This window comes from Primulina huaijiensis, chromosome 7, assembly GCF_012295235.1.
Source record: "Primulina huaijiensis isolate GDHJ02 chromosome 7, ASM1229523v2, whole genome shotgun sequence".
NCBI classification, from domain to species: Eukaryota; Viridiplantae; Streptophyta; class Magnoliopsida; order Lamiales; family Gesneriaceae; genus Primulina; species Primulina huaijiensis.
The window spans coordinates 16,716,532-16,739,696 of NC_133312.1; the positions used below are offsets into that span (position 1 = coordinate 16,716,532).

Consider the following 23,165-nt stretch of genomic DNA (forward strand, 5'->3'; position numbering starts at 1 on the left):
ATATCAAGCATTTGTTGTAAATTGATAACAACAAATAATTCATTTTTATACCTACAATAAAAAGAAATTAGCAAAATGAAAAGAAATAACGAAAGAATATAAAAAAATATAAACAATCTTACTTCACCAAGAATTCATCCTCTTCACCTTGACATAATAGATTTATCTTTCCATGAACTTACTTTTGATCAACACTAAAAACATCACTCATAATTTGGGAAATGAAAAATATATTGGAACTTAGAACTTTTATACACACTCACACTATATTTTACAATGAGATAGAATGATTCTCAAGCTAGCACAAGGCCTCTATTTATAGGCCAAATGAGAGAAAGGGTCAAAAATTCTATTAATGCAATGTAGTTGTAATAGTAGTCTTTGTCTCCTCTAACTTCAATTCCATGTCCCTTCTTTCAATCCTTTGTTCCAAGACTTTAATCACCGAATTTGACTCTGCTCAAAACAGCAAACATGTGGGAAATTGTATGTAGATGAATTTGGCCACTTGGTTCACCTCATTTGGTTAAATATTGAAATAGTTATTATTTTTTTACTATATGCTGGTCATGGTGAAAGTAAATTTGTCCTCCTTTTGATATTTTAACAATTTGATCATCTTAACCAACTTTTTAGGCAATCACGTCTTCTGCAAAGTTGTAGATAATTTCTCAAGGATTCCAAACATGTTTTAATCACCTTCATTTGAGTTTTCTAGCTTGAGTTATCATTATTTTACTAACACGTAGAAAAACTGAAAATAAAACATATTTAGTAAGACATTTAAATATAAACACACAATACTAAAATAACATAATTTTATAATTTTAATGAAACTTAAATTTTAAAATATAGGTTTTAACATATAATAATTATTAATTTTAAGTTTCATCAATTATCGAGAGCTGAATAGAGACACCATTAAAAATAAGTATCCCCTACCTATAATCAAAGACTTATTTGATCAATTGCAAGGAGCACGATTTTCTCGAAGATAAATCTTCGTTCGGGATACCATCAGCTGAAGGTGAAGGAGTCCGATATTCATAAGACGGCTTTTAGGACTTGATATGGGCACTACGAGTTTATGGTCATGTCATTTTGGTTGACCAATGCGCCATCGATCTTCATGGATCTCATAAATCACGTTTTTCAGTCGTATCTGGATAAATTCATCATAGTTTTCATTGATGAAATTCCGATTTACTCGAACAGCCGAGAGGAACATAGTCAGCACTTGAGAATGACACTACAAATATTGTAAGATAGAAAGTTATTCGCTAACTTTAGCAAGTGCGAGTTTTTGCTCGAAAGAGTGGCGTTCTTAGGCCACCTTATTTCTAGAGATGGAGTTGAAGTTGATCCAAGCAAAGTCGAGGCAGTTAAAGAATGACCAGTATCAAAGAGCGTAACCCAAATCCGTAGCTTCTTGGGTCTAGCTGGATACTACTGGAAGTTCATTCAAGGATTGTCTTCTATTGCAGTACCTTTGACCGCCTTGACAAAGAAGAATGCGAAGTTTATTTGGGGATCTGAATGCCAAAGAAGTTTTGAGAAGGTGAAGCAAGCTTTGAATTCAGCGACAGTTCTATCGATGTCATCAGGGCAAGGAGAGTATGTTCTTTATACGGATGCTTTAAAGCTTGGTTTAGGCGCAGTCTTGATGCAAAATGACCGAGTGATAGCGTATGCGTCTAGACAGTTGAATGTTCATGAGAAGAATTATCCGACTAATGACCTCGAGCTCGCAGCAGCAGTATTTGCTCTCAAGATTTGGAGACATTACTTATATGGGAAGAAGTGCAATATTTTCATTGATAATAAAATCTTGAAGTACTTCTTCACCCAAGAAGAGTTAAACATGAGGCAGCGAAGATGGCTAGTGAAACGACTCTACTTCTAAATTCATTTAATTTACACTAGTTTTTTTCCTTGAATAATTAATTTATCATAAATAAACTACCATAAATAAACCATAAATGAATTCCATAATATCCTAAACCATTCATGCGGAATAAGTAAATAAAGCAATAAAATTTTAAAATTCAACTCAGTAAATTCTAGCATATTAACAGTTTATAAATAAATGCGAAAATCCATAAAATCATCAGAAGTCTTTAACATATGTGGAATTTCTAGGTCATCGGGTATGCACTGCGCCTCCCGGATTACTCGATCGTCTGCACCTCACAACTCAATATCGTCATTACCTGCAACCATTCAAATCTAGTGAGTCTAATGACTCAGCATTCTCAAACCTCGTATAGCAAGTACGTAAATATACAATCACATGCATAAAAATTACTTTTACTAAAAATAGTCTTTTTATGCAAACATGAAACCTTAGAAAATATGTAAATTTTTAAAACCATGCTTATATATGAATTTTTCAATTTAAAATTATCATTTTATTTTTGTGAAGTCTGATTCTCGATAGTGACAACATTCAGTCAATTGATCAATCTATAAACCATAGTACTAGGCCGCCAAGTTCAACGTCCACTTATTCGACGATCCCGCCGACTTTCATAAAAAAACTTCACCGTTCACTTCTTCAACAGATTCATTTTCATTGAGATTCCAGCCCCCGTTTTCGACGGTTCACTCCCTTTTTATTGCAAGTTCACCATTCTCGTTTCCAACAGATCCCTTACTACTTTTACGTCACGATCAATTCACATTCCTCAAAAATATTTTCTTTTACTTTATCATTTCATAAAACATTCATAACTTTTCATATTCTTTAAAATTTCCAAAAAGATGCTTTATACCATTCATATACGTCGAGATTGCTAAAAATAACAAATACATGCAAATACGTTAAAACTTATAAAAATGGAATATATCATGCTTATAATTTAAAACTTCTAAAAAAAACATTTAACATGATTTGGCATTGTTTCAGGAAGTTGCAAACCGTCCTTGACTTTCCTCGAACCGATCGCTCACGATTCAACGTTATATGTACCCGGACGACCTTAAAATTTAACTCAAGGAGACGACTCGATTTAAAAACTTTAAAAACACCCAAAAATAACCAATAGCTTGCTGGAAATTCGATTTTAGGACATACGTTTCAAAAACGACTCGATTCGCTTACCGGATGACATGTTTACTATCGTTTTCACTTTTTTGTTAAACAAATGACCAAACTACCCTTCCGACTCGAACAAACTAGAGACCAGACCTTTATTAACATCCTAAGACTCAAATTAAGCTGCTGGAAGTTCCCAATCCCAAGCCAAAACTAAAATGTTGGATTAACTTTTTAACCTAGGCTCAATTCGTCCCTTTTTTGACATGTTCGGACAATTTACGACCCCGAAAAGATCCCGGCTCAAAAAGACCCCAAACCATGCCCTAGAACCCTTCCTTAGACCCTAAATAATACCATGATCAGGCCATTTTGGACACAGACCAGATGCTGAAGGCTCCAAACCCCTCACAACAGCAGCCCACCGAATGGCTCTTCGAGTGCAACCGAGGAACAAAAGCTCCAGCGGCTGTGGCTGCCCTTGACTCGACTTTTTGGCTCACACTAGACTCTCACAAGATCCTAAGGCACGTCCCTAGCCCCTGGATCAGCCCTTGAACCAACCCCTTAGCCCTAGGACTTCCCACGCTCCAAAACAGCCCATACGCGCGCCCAATGGAGTTACGGTTGCTGGTCTTCTCTATCTCATCTAGGCCCTATCCGAACCCCACGGCTAGGCTCCATGCAGCCCCCCTCCCCCATGGCCTTTGATCCCCAAACCGTGCCCTTCTCCCCTCTCGGCCCGCACGCCTTTGGTGTGCAGGTTTGGACAGCCCCTTGAGGCTCTTGTTTTGTCTTTTGTCCCTTCAACTCTCTTCCTAAACGTCTAGACCAGCCCTTGGAACCCTCGGTTTACATCCTTCCCTCAAAAATTTTCAAAACTTTAACAAGTTCTTGATGGAAACAAGAGATACACATGCATGAGATTAAAAACGATCACTTTTGTAAATTTTCACACAAAATCACATACATGCAATAATATGGATTGAACGGTGCTTGAAAAAGGGTTTGAAAGCATGCCTTGATTGTTTATGCTTACGAAACACGAGCGACGGCGCGACGAGAGATGAACGAGATGCCAAATTTCCTTCTTCCCTTGCTTCCTCTATGTCTCGGCCCTTCCTAGGACTCTAGTGTGTGTGAGTGTGTGCTGCCAAGTGAAGTGGCGTGTGGTTATTGGGAAGGGAAGGGTAGGACTCTATTTAATTAGTTATTAGCGGGCTTAAGTTTACATAATGGGCCTATATAATTAAAAAATTAATTAAATACTTAATTTGTCCACTAAAAAGTCCCAACAATATTAAGAAAATATTTTGTGTCACTCGTTTCTAGTATAGCACGCCCGAAACTACTCATTTTACAGCAAAAGTTCGTTATCGATTAAATTCGTCCATGACTATAAATAGATCATCGCTTTCCTAATTTAGACTTACTAAATATAGAGTTTCTATTTATAATTTTCTAAAAGTAGAAACATTATCAAAATCGTCCCCGATTTTCTCGCCTTTGTCGTACATCGCCTATTTGACTACAGAAAATTCACATTCATAAAATTCGATTAAATAATCATTAAACCATGCAAATACTTAAACATGCTTCTAGACAACTCATTTAAATAAACTTCAAATAATTTTCATGCATGCATGTGGTTAGTGTGTTCGGGTTTTCGGGTGTTACAGCTAAAGTTGGTAAAGGACAACGACTATGATATTAGCTATCATCCGGGAAAAGCTAATGTAGTTGCAGATACTTTGAGTAAAAAGACAGCAGTCATCGCGCAATTGACAGTTCAAATACCATTGCAAGCAGAGATTCAGCGATTCAAGCTTGTAGTATTTGCTAGGAGCGAGGCTCCTACTCTTACTACTATGACAGTTCAGTCGACTCTGAGAGATAGAATCCGAGAAGGGTAGTCTTCTGATGAGCAGTTTCAAAAGTGGAGACTGAGATATGAAGCTAAGGGTCGGAAGCTGTATTCCGAGGAGGATGGCATAGATTGATATCTAGATTGACTTTGGTTTCCTAGTGGCGATTCACTTAGAGACGTCGTTATGAAAGAAGCTCATAATACTCCGTACTCCATTCATCCTTAAAGTACGAAGATGTACAAGGATATGCAGTTATTGTATTGGTGACCGGGCATGACGCGAGACATCTTGTGTTTTGTGTCCGAGTGTTTGACATACTAGCAAGTTAAGGCAGAGCAATAGAGACCAGCCGGGAAGCTTAAGTCACTTCCTATTCTCGAGTGAAAATGGGATAATATTACTATGGATTTTGTTGTGGGATTGACAAGGACTATCAAGGGATTCAACGCCATTTGGGTGATAGTTCATCGTCTTACAAAATCAGCGCATTTTCTACCTATTAAGATGACATTCACCATGACACAGTATGCAAAGCTATACATTCGAGAGATAGTCCGACTGCATGGGATTCCATTGTCCTTTGTTTCTGACCGTGACTCGAGGTTCATATCATCTTTCTGGAATAGTTTGCATGCAGCAATGGGGACGAAGTTGTTATTCATTACAACATTTCATCCTCAAACCGATGGACAGTCTGAAAGTGTGATTCAAATTTTGGAAGAGCTAATCCGAGCTTGCATGATCGATTTCCAAGGAAGTTGAGAACCGAAGTTACCTCTAGTGGAGTTCACCTATAACAATAACTACCAGTCATCTATAGGTATAGCTCCTTACGAGGCACTTTATGGAAGAAAGTGTAGATCACCCATACACTGGGACGAGGTGGGTGAAAGAGGAGAATTTGGTCCGTACTTGGTCAAGCGAAAAACGGAGCTAGTAGTCAAAATCCGAGATACGAAGACTGCACAAAGCAGACAAAAGAGCTACATTGATAAGCGAGGAAGTGAACTAGAGTTTGTTGTTGGTGACCATGTATTCGTGAAAATAATACCTATGAAGGGTGTTATGAGATTTGACAAGAATGTCAAACTCAGTCTAAGGTTCATAGGACATTTTGAGATTCTAGAGAAGATTGGAATATTAGCCTATAGAGTGATGTTGCCACCAATGCTAGTTGGAGTGCATAATGTCTTCCACATCTCGATCCTGCAAAAGTACATGTCAAATTTTTCTCATGTACTAAATTTTGAATCTGTGCAGTTGACTCCGAATATGTCATACGTGGAAAGACCAATACAAATCCTAAATAGACAAGAAAGAAGGCTCCGAAACAAAGTTATTCAAATAGTCAAGATCAAGTGGCTAAATCACTCGGAGGAAGAAGCTACTTTGGAAACCGAGAGGGACATGATGAGTCGCTACCTGGAGTTATTCGGTAAGTTTTAATTTCGAGGACGAAATTTTATTTAATGGAGGGAGGAATTGTAATATCCGAATGCGATTACGTAACCTAACTACATGCAAATCTAGAGAAAATGGAAAATGATCAAATAAACTGTTTTAATTGCATAAATCAATTATGGTAGGCATGTTTACATGTTTAAAATGTAGTTTTCTACTTGAACGCATAAAACTGTGTTTTAAAGGTTATTCGAGAAACAATCGAGGAACGGAGACTTTTTGGAGGCTCGGTTAATATTTTCGAAAAACAAACTAAATAAAATATTTTATTATTATCTATCAGGCCTAATGAGCCTAACATACTATGATTAGTGAGCCTAAACCTTGTATCAATTATTTTATATCAACCAAGGCACCAAAACCCTACCCATAAAGCCCAAAACTCACGACCCACCCTAGGAAAAACACAAGGACTTTTCCACCAGCACAAACTCACACACACCACATGAGTTTTGAGAGGAGAATCATGTGAATAGTGCATAAATTCAGCAAGGTCCCTCTCCGCCAACGTTCCTCGAACGACAAGTCGTTTTTTGTGCTTAATAAACGCAAAAGCACGCCTTAATATTTCCTTCACTCATCTTTCACATCATATTATGTATGTTTGATCATGTGTGCATGAAAAAACATGAATCCCTCCATGTATTTTTGTTTTATGGCTTGTTCATACCAAAACTTTGATTTTTATGCATTAAACTTATGGTTATGTTGCACAAAGGGGGCTGCCACGGTAGGGCTCTTAGAAGGGATGAATTCCAGAGGGTTTAAGGGCCTAGATAAGGTTGCATAATGGTTGGATATGGAGGGTAGCAAAGATGAACGAAAAATTGACGTATGAGAGTTAGGGTTTTGGCTACGGTCCTCAGCGGGCACGACATTTAGCAGCTGTTAGGGCGTGTCCAGGAGACCTAATGGAGCTGTATGATGGTCCTAGGGTTGCTGCACGAGGGATGTTTTGAAGGCAAGGGGTTGGGATGTAAGGCTTGGGTGCGCATGGCTAGGGGCCATCGGCTTTGAGGGCTTCGGCTTCTAGGCATGTTAAGCTCTGTCCAGTAGGTTTCCTAGGGTTCAGTCATGGTCCTAGGAAGGGTTCATAGGCGCTGGTCGTGTTGGTTGAGGGCTATAGAAGAAAACTTCAGAAGCTGATCTAGGCATGTTTGGTGGTTTTAATGGGCTTGATTTTGGTTGTATATGGTATGTTTAGGTGTTATTAAGCTATGGTTCAAGTTTGGTATGGTTTGGTTAAGTTTTGAGTCAATTCGGGTTAAAATCGAAACGTCTAAGTTTTAAATACGAGTCAGGAAATTAGTCGAAGAGCTTAAGATTACATCTAAGAAATATTTATGGGTGTATTTTAAGGTGTTATGTTAAATTTGGATGAATTTGGGTCGTCGTGTTAAGGTCTAAGGATAAATTGAGAAAGTTAGGGTTTCAAGGGCAAAACGGACATTTTACACCTGGAAAATGTTAGACGTCCTGTCAGTACCCAGAATGCTGTAATGAATGTTGAAATGTTTATGAAATTTTATGATGAAACGTTAATGCTAAAAGACGTGTTGTATGCTTGGTTTAAAAGAAAAATGATTTATATGTGCATGAATTTTTATAAGTGATGAAATGATGAAAGGTTGAAGTAGATTACTCGATTGTGACATAAAGATGTGATTAAGGATATTGTGATAGAAAAGGCCCCAGAGGGAGCCTGTCTATGGGAGAAAGTCCCAGAGGAAGCCCGGATGCTGGAAAAAGCTCAGAGGGAGCCCATTTACAGGAGAAGGCCCTAGAGGGATCCCGACGATCGTATTTCTATCAAAATGATATGATGATATGTTAGGTCAAGGATCAGTTGACATGTGAGAGTGTCGCTGATGTCCCTGCCACCTGGTACCATGTTTATACGCAGATGAATCCATCGACCTATAGCTGAAATGAAGTTACAATTAACGATCTGAATTCAATAAAAAGAAAACGTATACGTATTTGATGAATGGAATTGTTTATGATGAAAGGAAAAAAGATTTAAAGTTATGCGTGTTCACGAAAAGCTATTTTATTAAAAGTATCTTTCACTGTTGCTTCTGAATATATATGTATTACTTGTTATCATGGTTAAGGTTTGCTGAGTCAGTATACTCATTAGGTGTGATCGATGCAGGTGAGCATGATGTTGATGGAGGAATTGATGATTGAACTAGCTGGACTGATGGTGGACATAACCCGAGGACATTTGCTAATTTTCCGCATTACGTTTATGATTAAAGTTTACATTAAAGATTTTATGACTTATGATGCTTTTGAGAGATTTTGAAAGATTACGATGTTTATTCTTTGTTTTGAAAAATGATAGTTTTAGGTTTGGTTGATGATTTAAGTTTTCATGTTTTGAATTGCATTTTCGGGATTTTTAAATAATTAGCTGGTGAGTTTATTTTGAATGGTGCAAAATATTTCTATATATATTTATGTGGTTCGATTGAACGATTTAGAAAAAAATTTCTAGTACATTTTAAAGAAAAACGAGTAGTGGACGTTTCACTTAAAAATAAAGCATAAAATATCTAATAAAATAATCTTCAAAATCTTTACATTAAAACTTTAAATCTTAAGCTACCGGAAAATAAAAGTCCCTCGGGAGTGTACTGTTGGACCCGATCCACTCAAGCATCAGCGCCTCCCTCAAAATCATCATCTTCTGCGACCATCCAAGCCTAGTGATTCTAACGACTCAGCACGTTCTAACCATATGTAACAAATAATATATATACAAGCACATACGACTTTAAAATAAATCTTTTACAAAAGTAAGCTGGCGTAAAAACTCGTAATCATATATAAATAATAAATCATTATATAGTAAAGCCTTTCATCGTCGTATATCATTTTGGGTGAAGTTTGATCTTTGAAAGTGACTATCTTTTATCATATCATCATGTGGTCGACTGATCAGTCTAGTTATACCAAGTACCTTGGGGTAGGGCGTCAGCAACTCTCTCACTGGGCCGTGGCCAAATGTGGAAATACGTAAACGAGCTCCCTCTGGGGCCTTTTCTCTCACGATATTCTAATTTTATCTTTTACTTCACAGTCAATTCACAAGCCTCAAAATATTTTTTCTTTCATTTTATTATAAAATATCGTGTTTTTTTAAAAATAGCATTTTTCGGGAAAAAACATACACCCTTTGCATATATCATAAAAATATCATATTTTCATCATAAACATTTTAAAATATCATTTGTCATACGTTATGATTCTACGAGAGACCGTCAGATCTTTCGAACTATCTGGGACGTAAAATGACCATTTTACCCCTGGATTTCAAACTTCCCGATTTTGACTTTTTCTAACTTTTCTTGACTCGAACCTATCCCGAACCATAATATAAGCTTAATTTTGATTTCTAATAATTTTCTTAGATTTAAACCCGAGCATTTCGATTTATTGACTTAATAGCTAAACTGTGAAGAGTTTCGAACCCGAATTAATTTAAACCTTAATATTTTATTCTCAAATTTTAAACTTACATTTTTCATCCCTAAACTACCTCTGTGAGTCATGAACCATCCCCTTTGATCACGGTTCGAGCCACATCTCTTTCCCTAGCGATTTTCAAACCTATTTCTCCCAAACCAAGCCGCACACCTAAAACTCTAAAGCCACCCTCGAGCCAAACCACCAGCCACCCTCCTGCACCCCAATGACCCTACTGGACCAGCCTCACCAGCCTCTGGGCACCCTAAAACCTAGCCGATGGAACATCCCAAAACGTGTAAGGAAAACCCTAACTTTCAAACCTCCACTATACACTTTTTGGCTACTGTCCCGCCTTTTTTACCCCTTAAACGACGTTTTTTTACAATCCTTTAACGTCCCATAATGACAGCATGTCCTTTAGAAATCATAATCAGTCTCAAACGAGCATAAAAACATCAAAACTTTGAAAAATATTCATCCAACGGTCAAATAATTTGATCAATATTATAATTTTCATATTTTAAAACATAAAACACACATATTATGATTTGAATGGTGCAAAAAGAAATTTTAGAATCGTACCATTGAGTTTAAAATGTTCGAAATACGAATACCGAAGCTGTGAAATGTCGGTGACGAACGGAAGACGATTTCTATCTTTTTTCTACCCTCTTTTCTCGTCAAACCCCACCGAAAACCCATCTTGAGATGCAAGGGAGTTGGATGATCGTTGTTGAAAGAAAGAACGATGAAGAAAATTGAAGAATGAAAGAGAAGAAAATTTGAAACTTCACTTGCCCCAAGAGATCCAAGCCCCTTTTTCCTTTTCTCTCTTCAATTCACGTAAAGTGTAGGTGTGAGTTTCGGGTTTGTGTGTGTTTAGGAGTTTAGGGGGGTGTGTGTGTGTTGGGCTCTTTTTCTTTTAAAAAGGTTTCCTAAACACTTAATTAATGGTCTTAATTAACCATACTTTTTAATTAATAAATTAGGTCCATTAAGATTAATAAAGTCATTAATCCTCAAATTAAAAAGGTTTAAAAATACCTATTTCTCAAAAATCTCATATAAAATACATAATTTCTTTACTCCTAATTAATTTAAATTTGAACTTAAAAATACAATAATTCTTAAATTATTTAAAATAAATATTTTTTTAACTGAAAATAAAATTTAGCTTTAAAATTTTTAACACCTTTATCGTCTCCGGTCTTCCGCCTCCGGCCAAACACCAATATTCGTCTGAAAATAATAAAATTATGCAATCGAGAAAAATTACACAATTAATAATTTAGTCACTCAAAATATATCATTCATCCATCCAAAATCATTTAATTAAAATATTTTAGCAATTTAATAATTTTCATGCATACGGTTTACGTGGATTGATTTTCGGACGTTCCACAGATGATGAGAAACAAGGGTTTCTCACCGCAAATAGGTTGCACGATGAACCTTAGGTTGAGAAACACCAGTGGAATCAAGATGTTCAGGGAGTGCACGCTTGAATTTAATTTTTTGAATTTGTTAAAAAACTTTTTAACAACGGTTTTCACTAAAACCGTTGAGTGAAAACCGTTGTCGTGTCAAAGACAACGGTTTTATCTACAACAATAAATGACTATTGTGACACTTTTTTGTAGACACTTTTAATTAAATATTGTTACAAATACTTAATAATGACACTTGTAAAAAATTAATAATGTGTAAAATAAAAAAACATATTAGATTAGTTATCCTGACATTTTAAATTGATGTCATTTTTTATATGGAGGGAAACAATTATTTTCCCTCCTCCAATATTTATCCCTCTTGGTTGTTTGTGTTGTATTGAGTAAGGATTTGAAACATATGTGTTTCACCTATTTTCCAGCCACTTTAGCTCGCTTCGGATGTGATTCTTGGTGAAGATTGATGAACCTTGTTTTGGGACATTAGTGCTTGCATTTCCTTCTATTTTTTGTTACTTCAATCTAAATCATGTGTGATTTGCTTTAAACCAAAAAAATATAAACCCCAAACGATAATATGTTTAACTTGACGGTCTCCTGCTGAATAAGGTGAATTTCCCGTTTCATTGATCTAATGATTCGTATGGTGTTGAAGTTTACTTGATTTCAATTAACTCGTTATGCGTATATTTGACAGAACTGCTGATTGATATTCTTCTTGGCTTCTTGTTTAATGGCGACGAAACTGATATTCTTTTCTTTAAATATTATCCAGTTTGCAGGAAATGCATATTCAAGAAGCTATTGGATGAGGAAATGGACTGCTGCCCAGTTTGCGATATTGATCTGGGATGTGCTCCTTTAGAGAAATTGAGGTATCCAATTGTCAGCATTGCTCACTTTCTTTCACACACACTAGCTCGCACTTATACTGGCTTCTCTGCATGTTCTTCTTTCTTTTCATTAGCGTACGATACAGGATTTTTTTGCATGCTCGTGTGAATTTTCCTATGTAAAGCGTGAATAGCTCATTGTTTCTTGTACGTAATGTACCTTTTTTTTCTATCAGACTTATTTCAGTAAAATTGAAAGGATAACCTTGTTTATTTGTGCACTTTATGTGAACCTCACATTTCGTCATTTGAACGTGGGCTACATCATTCTTCTTTATCATTTCACTCATCATTGTGTATCAGGCCTGATCATAATTTGCAAGATATAAGAGAAAAAATATTCCCTCCCCTAGGTACAGTGTTTGAATCAATAGAGAACCTTTTCTTCTGTATGAATCGATCTTATTCCATTCCAATTCCTTCCCAATACCTCCCAAGGAAAATATCGAATTGGATCCCAAATTGACGGGTTAGTGTGAGCTTATCCATGTGGTTATGCACTCTTTAAAATAGGAATCCGTTTTTTGAAAGATCCTGGCTTTCGTACTTTGGTGGGTCTCTAAGATCCTTTCGATGCCCTATGTTGTGTTGAAGGGATATCTATCGAATTCAATCGATTGCGTAAAGCCCACGATAGCAACGGAACCGGGGAAAGTATACAGAAAAGGCAGTTGTTTTATATTATATTAGTCTTTTCTATTATATTAGAATTAGATTAGTATTAGTTAGTGATTTAGATTAGTTAGTGATTCCGGCTTAGTGAGTCATTTCTTCCGTGATGAACTGTTGGCACCAGTCCTACATTCATTTTGTCTCTATGAGCCGAAAAAAAAAAGGGCTCAGCGTGTACATGAGAGAAGCAAGGAGGTCCACCTCTTTCAAATATACAACATGGATTCTGGCAATACAATGTAGTTGGACTCTCGTGTCGATCCGAATGAATCATCCTTTCCGCGTAGGAAAATCTTTGCCTGCTAAGCAAGAGGATAGCAAGTTACAAATTCTGTCTCGGTAGGACATGTATTTCTATTACTATGAAATTCATAAATAACGTAGTTAATGGTGGGGTTACCATTATCCTTTTTGTAGTGACGAATCTTTTATGTGTTCTTAAGAAAAGGAATTTGTCCATTTTTCGGGGTCTCAAAGGGGCACATAAGAACTCTTGAATGGAAATGGAAAAGAGATGTAACTCCAGTTCCTTAGGAATCGCTAGTCAATCCTATATTCCAATAGGGGCAGTTGACAATTGAATTCGATTTTGACCATTATTTTACTATCCGTAATAGTGCGAAAAGAAGACCCGGCTCTAAGTTATTCAAGAATAGTGGCGTTGAGTTTCTCGACCCTTTGACTTAGGATTAGTTAGTTCTATTTCTCGATGGGGGCAGGGAAGGGATATAACTCAGCGGTAACTCCAAGAGTTTCGATGCAGAGTGGGATGACTGGTAGAAGATCAAAATCCATTGCTAGAAAAGCTTCGAGAGGTTCAAGTTTCATCGCAGAGAAACATTTTAGAAAAGAGGAAGAATCGAGTGACCACCCTGAGAGCTCTAGCTCACGGGAGATTTTAACAAAATTTACTCAGATTGGGCGAAAGGTTAAGTATAGAGTTACAATTAGTTTGAATATGACCTCATCTGTGGACTATGTAGACTTTTGTATTTGCTACAACCGTCGTCTGCCATCTCCTTCACTCTCCGAGACTCAAGAATAAAAGGTCTTCGGCTTCATCAAAAACCCGCTAGGAACTCGCACTCGGGGCTCTAAAAGTCGGATCTCTAATGGAGAGTAGGCGAAAATTGCGGGGCGCCAGGGTGGTTTACACCCTTGTTTCTGGCTATGGTGAACCTGTTGTTTGTGGTATTCAAATTTAAGAGAAAAACAAGAAGAAAACACAGAAAATGGCTTCGTAGAGGCAAGTGTTGAACACTTTCTCCTTAAGAAGAATTTGCCCTCACAATGTGCTAGAGTTTGTGGCAATCTTCTCCCAAGATACAACTACAACACTTGAATAATGAGCACTCAAATATCCAAGTTCTATCACAAAGAAATGGATGGAACTCTCTCTTGTTGAAGAAAGGAAGAAGGAGATATGCAAATGATGTGTATGTGTGTTTGATTTTCAATAATCAAACATTTAATGTTTTTCAAGTGAAAAGACATGAGCTTTCATTCATAAGGGTGTCCCTTGGCTATTGTAACTGACCACAATCATCAAACAATGCCAAGGAAATGAAAAAACATCAGAAAATTCGAAGGGACACGAAGCAGGGCGCTTCGCGCGCGCGCCCGCTCGAGCTCTACCGAGCGCTCGGCAGCTCCCTTACATGTTCCGACTACTCTTTTGAAGTTCTTTCAACATTTGATGAACTCGTTTCGAGTTTAATTCAAAACCACCGAACTTAATATTCGTTCATTAAGCTTCGTTTTTCTTTTCGAATTTTTCCAATCAAACACATTGATTAATTTGCTTAATTTTCATTCATTAAGCATCAAAATTTTCCAACAAAACCTTGTATCTGCCCTTTCGGTGACCGTAAACAACTTAGAATGCGTGTACGAGTACGTGTTGTATGAAGGAGACACCGTTTCGGGGAATTTCATTGTTGTAGATCACGATATCTTTTGGGGCTCTGATCATCCTGGCATCGACTTCACTGTAATACGCCTACTTTTGTATTATATTCCCTTTATTTCTATGTGGGTCTCGTTCTACATTCATGTTGGCCATATTCCCACAGAACATGACCTAGCTAAGGATGGTTTGTCTCGATATTAGAACCGCACCATCATAAGAATCAAAATTTGTCTATTGCTACCATTTCTTCTTAATTAATGGTTTTACTTCTTGTTCATTTTACAGAGCATTTGGACCCTATTAATGTGAAGATTTCGGAACTGAGGGAGTCCCTAGAATCTGTTGCAGCAGAACAGAAGTACTTGAAAGCACGTGAGGCTCGTCATCTTCATAGTAAGAACCTTCTTTTGTTCTCTTTTGGATAGTTATTATGACTTTGTGCTTTTCAGCATAAAGATTGTATGATCCTATAGTTGAATAGCTATCTGGATTCGGTACTTCGCAATCTTAATTGGGTAGAACCAGGAAAAGACCCAGTAGAAGATGAGGGGCAAGTCATCTTCCTTTTAAGAAATTTGAAATTTTGCCTGTAATTTTTTAAAACCCATTTGGCCCTTCTGAATGATAAATGTCTCTAAGCCTCCCCTCCCCTCCCCTCCCCTCCCCTCCTTCAACTGATTTTCTGCGTCTGCAGGACCCACATTCATGATCAAGAGAACTTGGTGATATCCTCCCCCATCAGATAAATTTGTTGATGATTGTACTTTATAATTGTTTTTATCAAAACCTTCTCTTTTGCACTTTCACGTAGATTGGATGTTCTGTCTCAATAAAAAGTCTATTTGATTCGACGAAAATTATGGCAAAATGAGTGGTTCGTAGCATGGATCCAACTACCGAAGTAAGAAGATAGACGTTGGGACCAAATTAGGTGTGAAATACAAGTTCTAGTTGTCCTAGAACGGGAAAAGAGTTTGATTAGGCCATATGATCTTTTACAAAAGGTTGGGGATACACTTGGAGGAATGATAGCTTGGCCTTGTCATTTGGTATGATATTCAACTTTTCAATTAACTAGTATTTATTGTTATGTCCGTCATGTTAGTATCTTTTCAAACCAATATCAAATATATTTGCAGTTGACAGTTAATGAGGAAGATTTCTACTAGGTGCATTTGGATAAATAATAATTTTCCAGTTTATCATTTGGTATGATATTCTCTAGTTTGAATTAAATTTTAATCTCTTTATTTTGTGCTTCTTTAATTTTATTTCATTCATACAAATATATGAATTTTTATTGTAGGTGAGAAGAATATTGGATTTTGATTAAGATGAGATGGTTGAAGAATGAAGATGTGTCACAAGTTTGCTTATGTTTTGTTTTACAAGACTTAATCGTTTGCTAGTTCTTAAACTAAATATATTTGGTACATTTGTTGGGGTATAGATGTTTTTCGAGGTAACAAATTTGTCAGTCTTATACATTAATGATTGCAAAATTAATGACAATTATTGATTAGCAATTTAATATCTATTTTAAAATTTTGTATTTGTATTTATGTTAATTTGTTATATCATTGAATATTATATCATGAAAATATTGAAAATCGATGACATTTCATAAAATATAACATTTTTTATGTCACAATAGAACATTAAATCATGTACATAAAAAATATCATTGTAAAACTCATATGGAGACATTTCAAAAAGTCATTATAAACAAGTATTAATGACAATTTTCAATGTCATTATATACTAGTATAGAAGACATTTGTGAGTGCCATTTCAGATTACATAATAAGACATTTTAAATTAACCTTATAACCTATCATTAGTGGCATTTTTTATTGTCACTATAAATAACATACACGACACTTTTAGTTGTCATTATAAATGATTTTAACTGACATATAAATTTGTCATTATTACTATAATAACAAGGCATGTAAAAATGTCTTTAAAACATGAGTTTTCCTGACATTTAAAATTGTCATTATATGAATAATTAGTAACACATATGAAGTTGTCATTAACATCTTATAATGACATTAAAAAATGTCAGGAAGTTTAAGATGATATTGGAATAAAGTGCATTTGTTGCATGTGCCACTAAAACATAAATGTCACTAAATATTGAATATGATGACATTTATGAATGTCATCATAAGTATTTATTCTTGTAATGGAAGAACATAAGTCCCAGCCATCAATTCATCCTCGTGTTTGTAGAATCATTCCTCATATCCATCGAATTTTAATCTGGGCTAAAATGTGAATCATTGAAGAATTGTAAACAACAAATTTAAATATAGCCAATGGGGCCAAATTGGTCAATGGACCAAATTGGTTAGGGGTAATTGTTGAGCCTAAATTATGTGAAGCACACCAGCAATGAGAGTCCTTAAAATGCGAGAAGCCCAGTTGTCAATCCACAAAGACATCAGTTGATGGACACGATTGAAGAAGCTAACCCACGATTTACGATGAACAATCGTGGAAGATGGCCAAACCACCAGAAGAAGTTGAAAAAAACAGGAATGAATAATCAGAAGACTCAATAATGCGAAATTATCATATTTTTTGTTTTAATTATTAATATGTCTACAGGACTAAGTTAAAATATATTTGTAAAGCACGTGCAATTAATTAACAAGCCCATTTACATGATGTAAAATCTGAAAGTAGTCAATAAATTTATGTGTAGCTAAAACCGAAGTATTAACATCATCATATTACAACTAATTATATTATTTGCTACAATTTTCGATTTATTATTAAAATAATGGAAGGTATACAGCTTGCCGTTCATCTACGGTCAAAAGAATATATTCAACTATTTGTAATTAATACATTTAGAGAAGATGCCGGAGAGATACATAATTAAGGAGATGCAAGTGATTGTTTTTTTCTTTTGAAAAATATAAAAGACTCAACAATGAGAAAATATCGGAAATTGAGTGACAATGAAATAAAAATGCGGAAAAATGAATTTGTTCAAGGAATATGTGTGATTAGAAAAGACCATTTTATAACCAAGCAAACACTTGTTCTTGCCCCTATAAAAAGGCCTCGATCCATGGAACAAATGCAATACCATACAAGCTCTTGCTTGAAGAAGGCAGGTACGTACCCTCCTTCTTCCACTTTTTCTTTAAAAAAAACACAAAAAAACAAAGCAATACATTAAATAAAAAGGTCAAGAAGCAAAGCCATGGGATCAAAAATGATCTTCGTGGCAATGTTGCTCTGCCTCTCCCTCGGAGTTATGGCCGAAGATCCTTACCTCTTCTTCGAGTGGCATGTATCGTATGGCACCATCGCCCCTCTAGGCATCCCCAAACAAGGGATCCTCATCAACGGCCAGTTTCCGGGACCGGTGATCAACTGCACGTCTAACAACAACATCGTCGTCAATGTTTTTAACGAGTTGGACGAGCCGCTCATCCTATCATGGACCGGCATCCAGCAGAGGAAGAACTCGTGGCAAGATGGTACTCCCGGCACCATGTGCCCCATCATGCCTGGCACCAACTACACGTACAAGTTCCAGGTCAAGGACCAGATCGGTACCTACTACTACTTCCCAACCACCGGCCTGCAGAGAGCTGCTGGTGGCATTGGAATGTTGAAGATCCACAGCCGTGAACTCATCCCAGTACCTTTCGATTGGCCTGCAGATGAGTACTCTGTACTCATCGGAGACTGGTATAACAAGGGTCACAAGACACTCAAGATGTTACTGGACAGCGGACGATCTATCGGTAGGCCCGATGGTGTCGTGATCAATGGGAAATCCGGCAAGGTCGTCGACAAGGTGGCACAACCACTCTTTACCATGGAGGCTGGAAAGACTTACAGGTACAGAGTGTGCAATGTTGGCTTAAGGAACTCTATCAACTTCAGGATCCAAGGCCACACCTTGAAATTGGTAGAAATGGAGGGATCCCACACGGTTCAAAACGTATACGATTCACTTGACATCCATGTAGGGCAATGCATGTCTGTTTTGGTGACCGCAAACCAAGCCCCCAAGGACTACTACTTGGTGGCATCGAGCCGATTTTCCAGGCGCCCCGACGTATCAGTCGCTGTTATCCGCTACACCAACAGCAACACCCCCGCATCCCCCTTGCTCCCACCTCCACCACCCGAGAACTCCGCCGGCATTGCATGGTCCGTGAATCAGTTCCGATCTTTCAGGTGGAACCTCACCGCCAGTGCAGCCCGCCCCAACCCACAAGGATCATACCACTATGGAAAGATCAACATCACCCGCACGATCAAGATTGCCAACACAAGGTCAATGGTGAACGGCAAGCTCCGTTTCGGCATCAACGGCGTCTCCCACGTCGACCCCAAAACCCCCCTAAAGCTCTCCGAGTACTTCGGCCTCGCCGACAAGGAATTCCAGTACAATATCGTGAAGGATGAGCCCGCACCCGGATCAAACGCCGTGGTCGCCCCCAGCGTCGTGAACGCCACTTTCAGGAACTTCGTGGAGATCATCTTCGAGAACCACGAGAAGACCATTCAGACATGGCACCTGGACGGGTACTCATTCTTCGCGGTGGCCATCGAGCCCGGAAGGTGGAGCCCCTACAAGAGAAATAACTACAATCTGGTTGATGGAGTGAGCAGGCACAACATTCAAGTGTATCCCAATTCTTGGGCCGCCGTAATGACCACCTTGGACAACGCCGGAATGTGGAACTTGAGGTCGGAGATGTGGGAGAGAACTTACTTGGGACAGCAGTTGTACTTCAGTGTGTTGTCTCCGGCACGTTCGTTGAGGGACGAGTACAATATTCCTGAGGCACAGCAACTTTGTGGTATTGTGAAGGATTTGCCAAAGCCTGCTCCTTATGCAGGAACTTGATTTGGTTATTTGTAGTTTTATAATTAATTACTTTATTTATTTATTTTTTGAGAATTTCGAGCGAGGAATGTATCTTGACAAGGTTTTTTTTACTTCATTTAATGAATTATTACAATATCATGATATACATGCATTATATTTTTGGTATACATGTGATATATCTTGCTAAATAATCAATCAAGCCAACTTTAAATCGAAAGCAAGCTAAATTTGAATTCAAAGAACACTTTTTTGAATTTATATTTTTGGTATACATGTGATATATCTTGCTAAATAATCAATCAAGCCAACTTTGAATCGAAAGCAAGCTAAATTTGAATTCAAAGAACATTTTTTTGAATTATAAATGCATGTGTTGATTAGTAAAAAATTATTAGGCTTGATTATGTATGTAATGATGTATAATTTTTTGTTTTTTTCCCTAAACTTCATATATAAATACACATCCATTCTTTATTTCAAAAATACACAAAAAACACAAAATCCTCTTATATACAATCACAAGTGTAGAAGAGAGGTGAATGATTAGTATGAGATTTCTTAATGAATGTTTATCTTTGGAAAGAATAAGATTAATGTAGAGAAAATGAGTGTTAAAATCAGAGCATTCTGAGTGAAATACTTTGTATTCTTCATTCTCTTGTCTTTTTGTTATTAATAAAGAAGTGATCTCTTTTAGAGGTTTAGAGTGGACGTAGCCCAATCTTAGGGTGAAACACTATGAATATTCGTGTTCATCTTATTCATTGTTGATATTATTTATAATGTTTCGTTGCGATGTTACTTCGTTTATTTCTCTGATATTCTAGTCATATCGATGTTTCAAATCATTGAACTAAGAAATCGTAAGAACTAAAGTAATGAAATTAAATGTTTTTATGGAATTCGCACAAATTTAACAACCATTTATAAGTAATATAACTTAAAAGTGATACAAGATTTGAAATGATATATATGACGAGCATTCATCTAAAGCTCGAATCGATCGAATTGAATTCAATGTGAATATTAGTAAAGTAGTTATTATTATAATCGAGTTCCAAGTTATATTATAAGATAGCACAAAGTTTTATAAATTTAAAGTAACTATTTTAGTTGCGGCTTCCTATAATCCTTCGTTTTTTGGGAAATATTTGATCAACTTTGTAAAATGTATCAACATTGGTCGATCATTTTCGTGGAGCTGGTATGTAAATGAAGTGATGGCTATAGGAATACTTCATATATAGAATATGGAAAATTGCATCCAACCCATATCAAAAATTAAAGTTAAATAAAATTTTCTATAAAACAATATTAAAAGACTTTTAATCTCCTGTATTTTTAGAACCCGAGCTCATACAACCTCAAGTCTTTATATATAAATTCACACGCTCTAAGTGCATCTGATTATAAGTAAAATACTATTTCATTTATATATTAGATTGGTTAGGTTTTAGCATTAGTGGTGGACATTTCGGTTACCTGACCTACCCGATGGCTCAGATAAATTCTCAAACAAATTAATCATGTTTGAGCATTGCTTAAAATAATCCTAATTTTAAGCAGAATCAGCTCGTTAAGTGTACGAACTCAAACGGAACTCCCTTCTTGAATCTTCGTTGCTTCTCATTAATCAAGTCCACAATTGGATTTCTTAATTCCTCACTTGATTTTACTGGAAACCAAGAGAGATTATGTGTTGAGATGAAGAGAGGATTCACGCGAAACCTTAGTTTTTGGGTTAAGGTTTGGCCAAAATCCTTCAATAGAAGGAGGGTTTTTTCAACTTACGAGTGCTGAAGGTTATGACCAATAATGAACTCACTTAGCCTTTTATATCTATCTAGTCTTAATGAACTCAAGTTCAAGCGGGAGTCCTACTTGCAAAGTAGTCTTGGACTAGGAGTCTCCAAGCCCCTCAAACTTATCCACTTCCGAGTTTCCTACGCAAAGTTAGGAGAATTATGGAAAAAGACTAGGCGCTGAGGCACCTTGTAGCAGAGCTTAGGTGCATGTTCCTCAAATTTTGGCGCTGAGGTGCCTGGGGCTCAAACTTCTGGCACTAAAGCTCCTTCTGGCTGCGATGAGGTGCCTGTAGTTCGATTTCTGGCACTAAAGCGCTTTCTAGCGGCTTGCGCAAATTAGTACTAAAATAGGCTTTAAGGCGCCTGGACTTCTCCCAATCAGATTATGAATCTAGCTACTCTGATACCACTTAAATGTCACTCCTCGACATATAGGTATGTGACACTGACGTTGTTTAACAATAACACAATAGTAAAAAACACAAATCTCAAAAGTACAAAATTTCAAACCAGTTTGTTTAATTCATAAAACAAAATATTGTCTTTATAATTTCAAATTAACATCTCATATCGTAACATAATGTTTTACAGCAGTAAACGTAAGTCATTATAAAAAAAATGACAGTGGTCTTATTCTTCTTCACCATCATCATCCTTTAATTTTATTCATTCTTATCTGAGAGGGGGATGGGTGGTGAGTGATATTTTTGTCACTTAATAAGCTAGAGAATCAACATAACATTTAAAAATCATTTTTTAATGAAAATTGCTAACATATGAGTAATAGCAAATATATACATAAATATTCTTATTTGAGGAATAAATAGGTATCAAACTTATGCACTAAACATATTATGAATTTTACGACTAACTGATATCAGTCTCCTATATTTTAATCCTTTAAGGGGTGAGACAGGAATCGAGAATAACATGAATCAGGAATCAGGTATGTTCAGTATATATAATCCTACCATTTTTCACAAATTCAGTGCTTCAAGAATCATACGTACAATAAATGTTGGTTGATTTTAAAACAAATTACACCAATTAAAACTAAAACCCACTTACAGAAAAGAGCTACAAGAACACTTGGAACCTGTTGGATTTTTTCTAATCGATCGCCTAAATGGAACGTCCTAACTACTTAGAATTGGAAAACCCTTTTTCACTTCAAAATGGCCAACTTCTAATTGATTTGTGGCAGAATTTTAGCAAAACCACATTGCTAGAATACTTCGAAAATGCCGTAGAAATCGAGCTCGAAATTTTCTTGCTCAAATTGTTTGATACTTAACAGCGGAAGGAGAGTGATTCCAAAAATGTTCATATATGGGACTATGCAGTTGAGGAGTTCTTAAAAGATTTGATAGGTACTACTCATATAAAGAAGGTGCATCTTCTTTTCGGTGTTCGTCACATAAGAACTCCAAAGTTAATCGTGTTTGACTTGGGGCAATTATAGGATGGGTGACCCCCTAGGAAGTTTCCTAGGGTGCTTGTGAGTAAGGACATAAGCATGTTGGAAAGACTCGTCTTGGTACAGTAAGGACAGTCGTCGAATCTGGGGTGTTATATTTGGTATCAGAGCTGGACCTTTGGTCTTATTTCCCTTGGTATCCTCCAAGTAGTACAAGCTGCAATTCCTGCTTTCCCAATAACTTTGTAGGACATTTCATACTTCGGGTCTAACTTTTCTCTTTCCCCCTGAAACTAGATTTTCTTCATGACAAGATCCCA

The 23,165-nt window shown here is 36.6% G+C and overlaps 1 protein-coding gene and 2 long non-coding RNA genes across 3 annotated transcripts; all 3 read left to right on the forward strand.

The window, feature by feature from the left end:
• The first annotated feature begins 14,885 nt into the window (after positions 1-14,885).
• LOC140981416 (uncharacterized) lies at positions 14,886-15,468 on the forward strand. The gene is made up of 3 exons (XR_012176079.1): positions 14,886-14,943; positions 15,045-15,152; positions 15,454-15,468. It is a non-coding gene; the product is annotated as an uncharacterized lncRNA (long non-coding RNA).
• A 41-nt stretch (positions 15,469-15,509) lies between these two features.
• Positions 15,510-16,304, forward strand: LOC140981415 (uncharacterized). The gene is made up of 3 exons (XR_012176078.1): positions 15,510-15,808; positions 15,899-15,968; positions 16,066-16,304. It is a non-coding gene; the product is annotated as an uncharacterized lncRNA (long non-coding RNA).
• A 1,543-nt stretch (positions 16,305-17,847) lies between these two features.
• Positions 17,848-19,764, forward strand: LOC140980444 (L-ascorbate oxidase homolog). Its single transcript, XM_073446254.1, has one exon. The coding sequence runs from the start codon at positions 17,977-17,979 to the stop codon at positions 19,639-19,641; it is 1,665 nt and encodes a 554-aa protein (XP_073302355.1). The 5' UTR covers positions 17,848-17,976; the 3' UTR covers positions 19,642-19,764.
• The last annotated feature ends 3,401 nt before the right edge of the window (positions 19,765-23,165 follow it).

Excerpts from the sequence above, each read along its gene's own strand:
- LOC140980444 (XM_073446254.1), top strand. The coding sequence starts at position 17,977 with ATGGGATCAAAAATGATCTTCGTGGCAATGTTGCTCTGCCTCTCCCTC.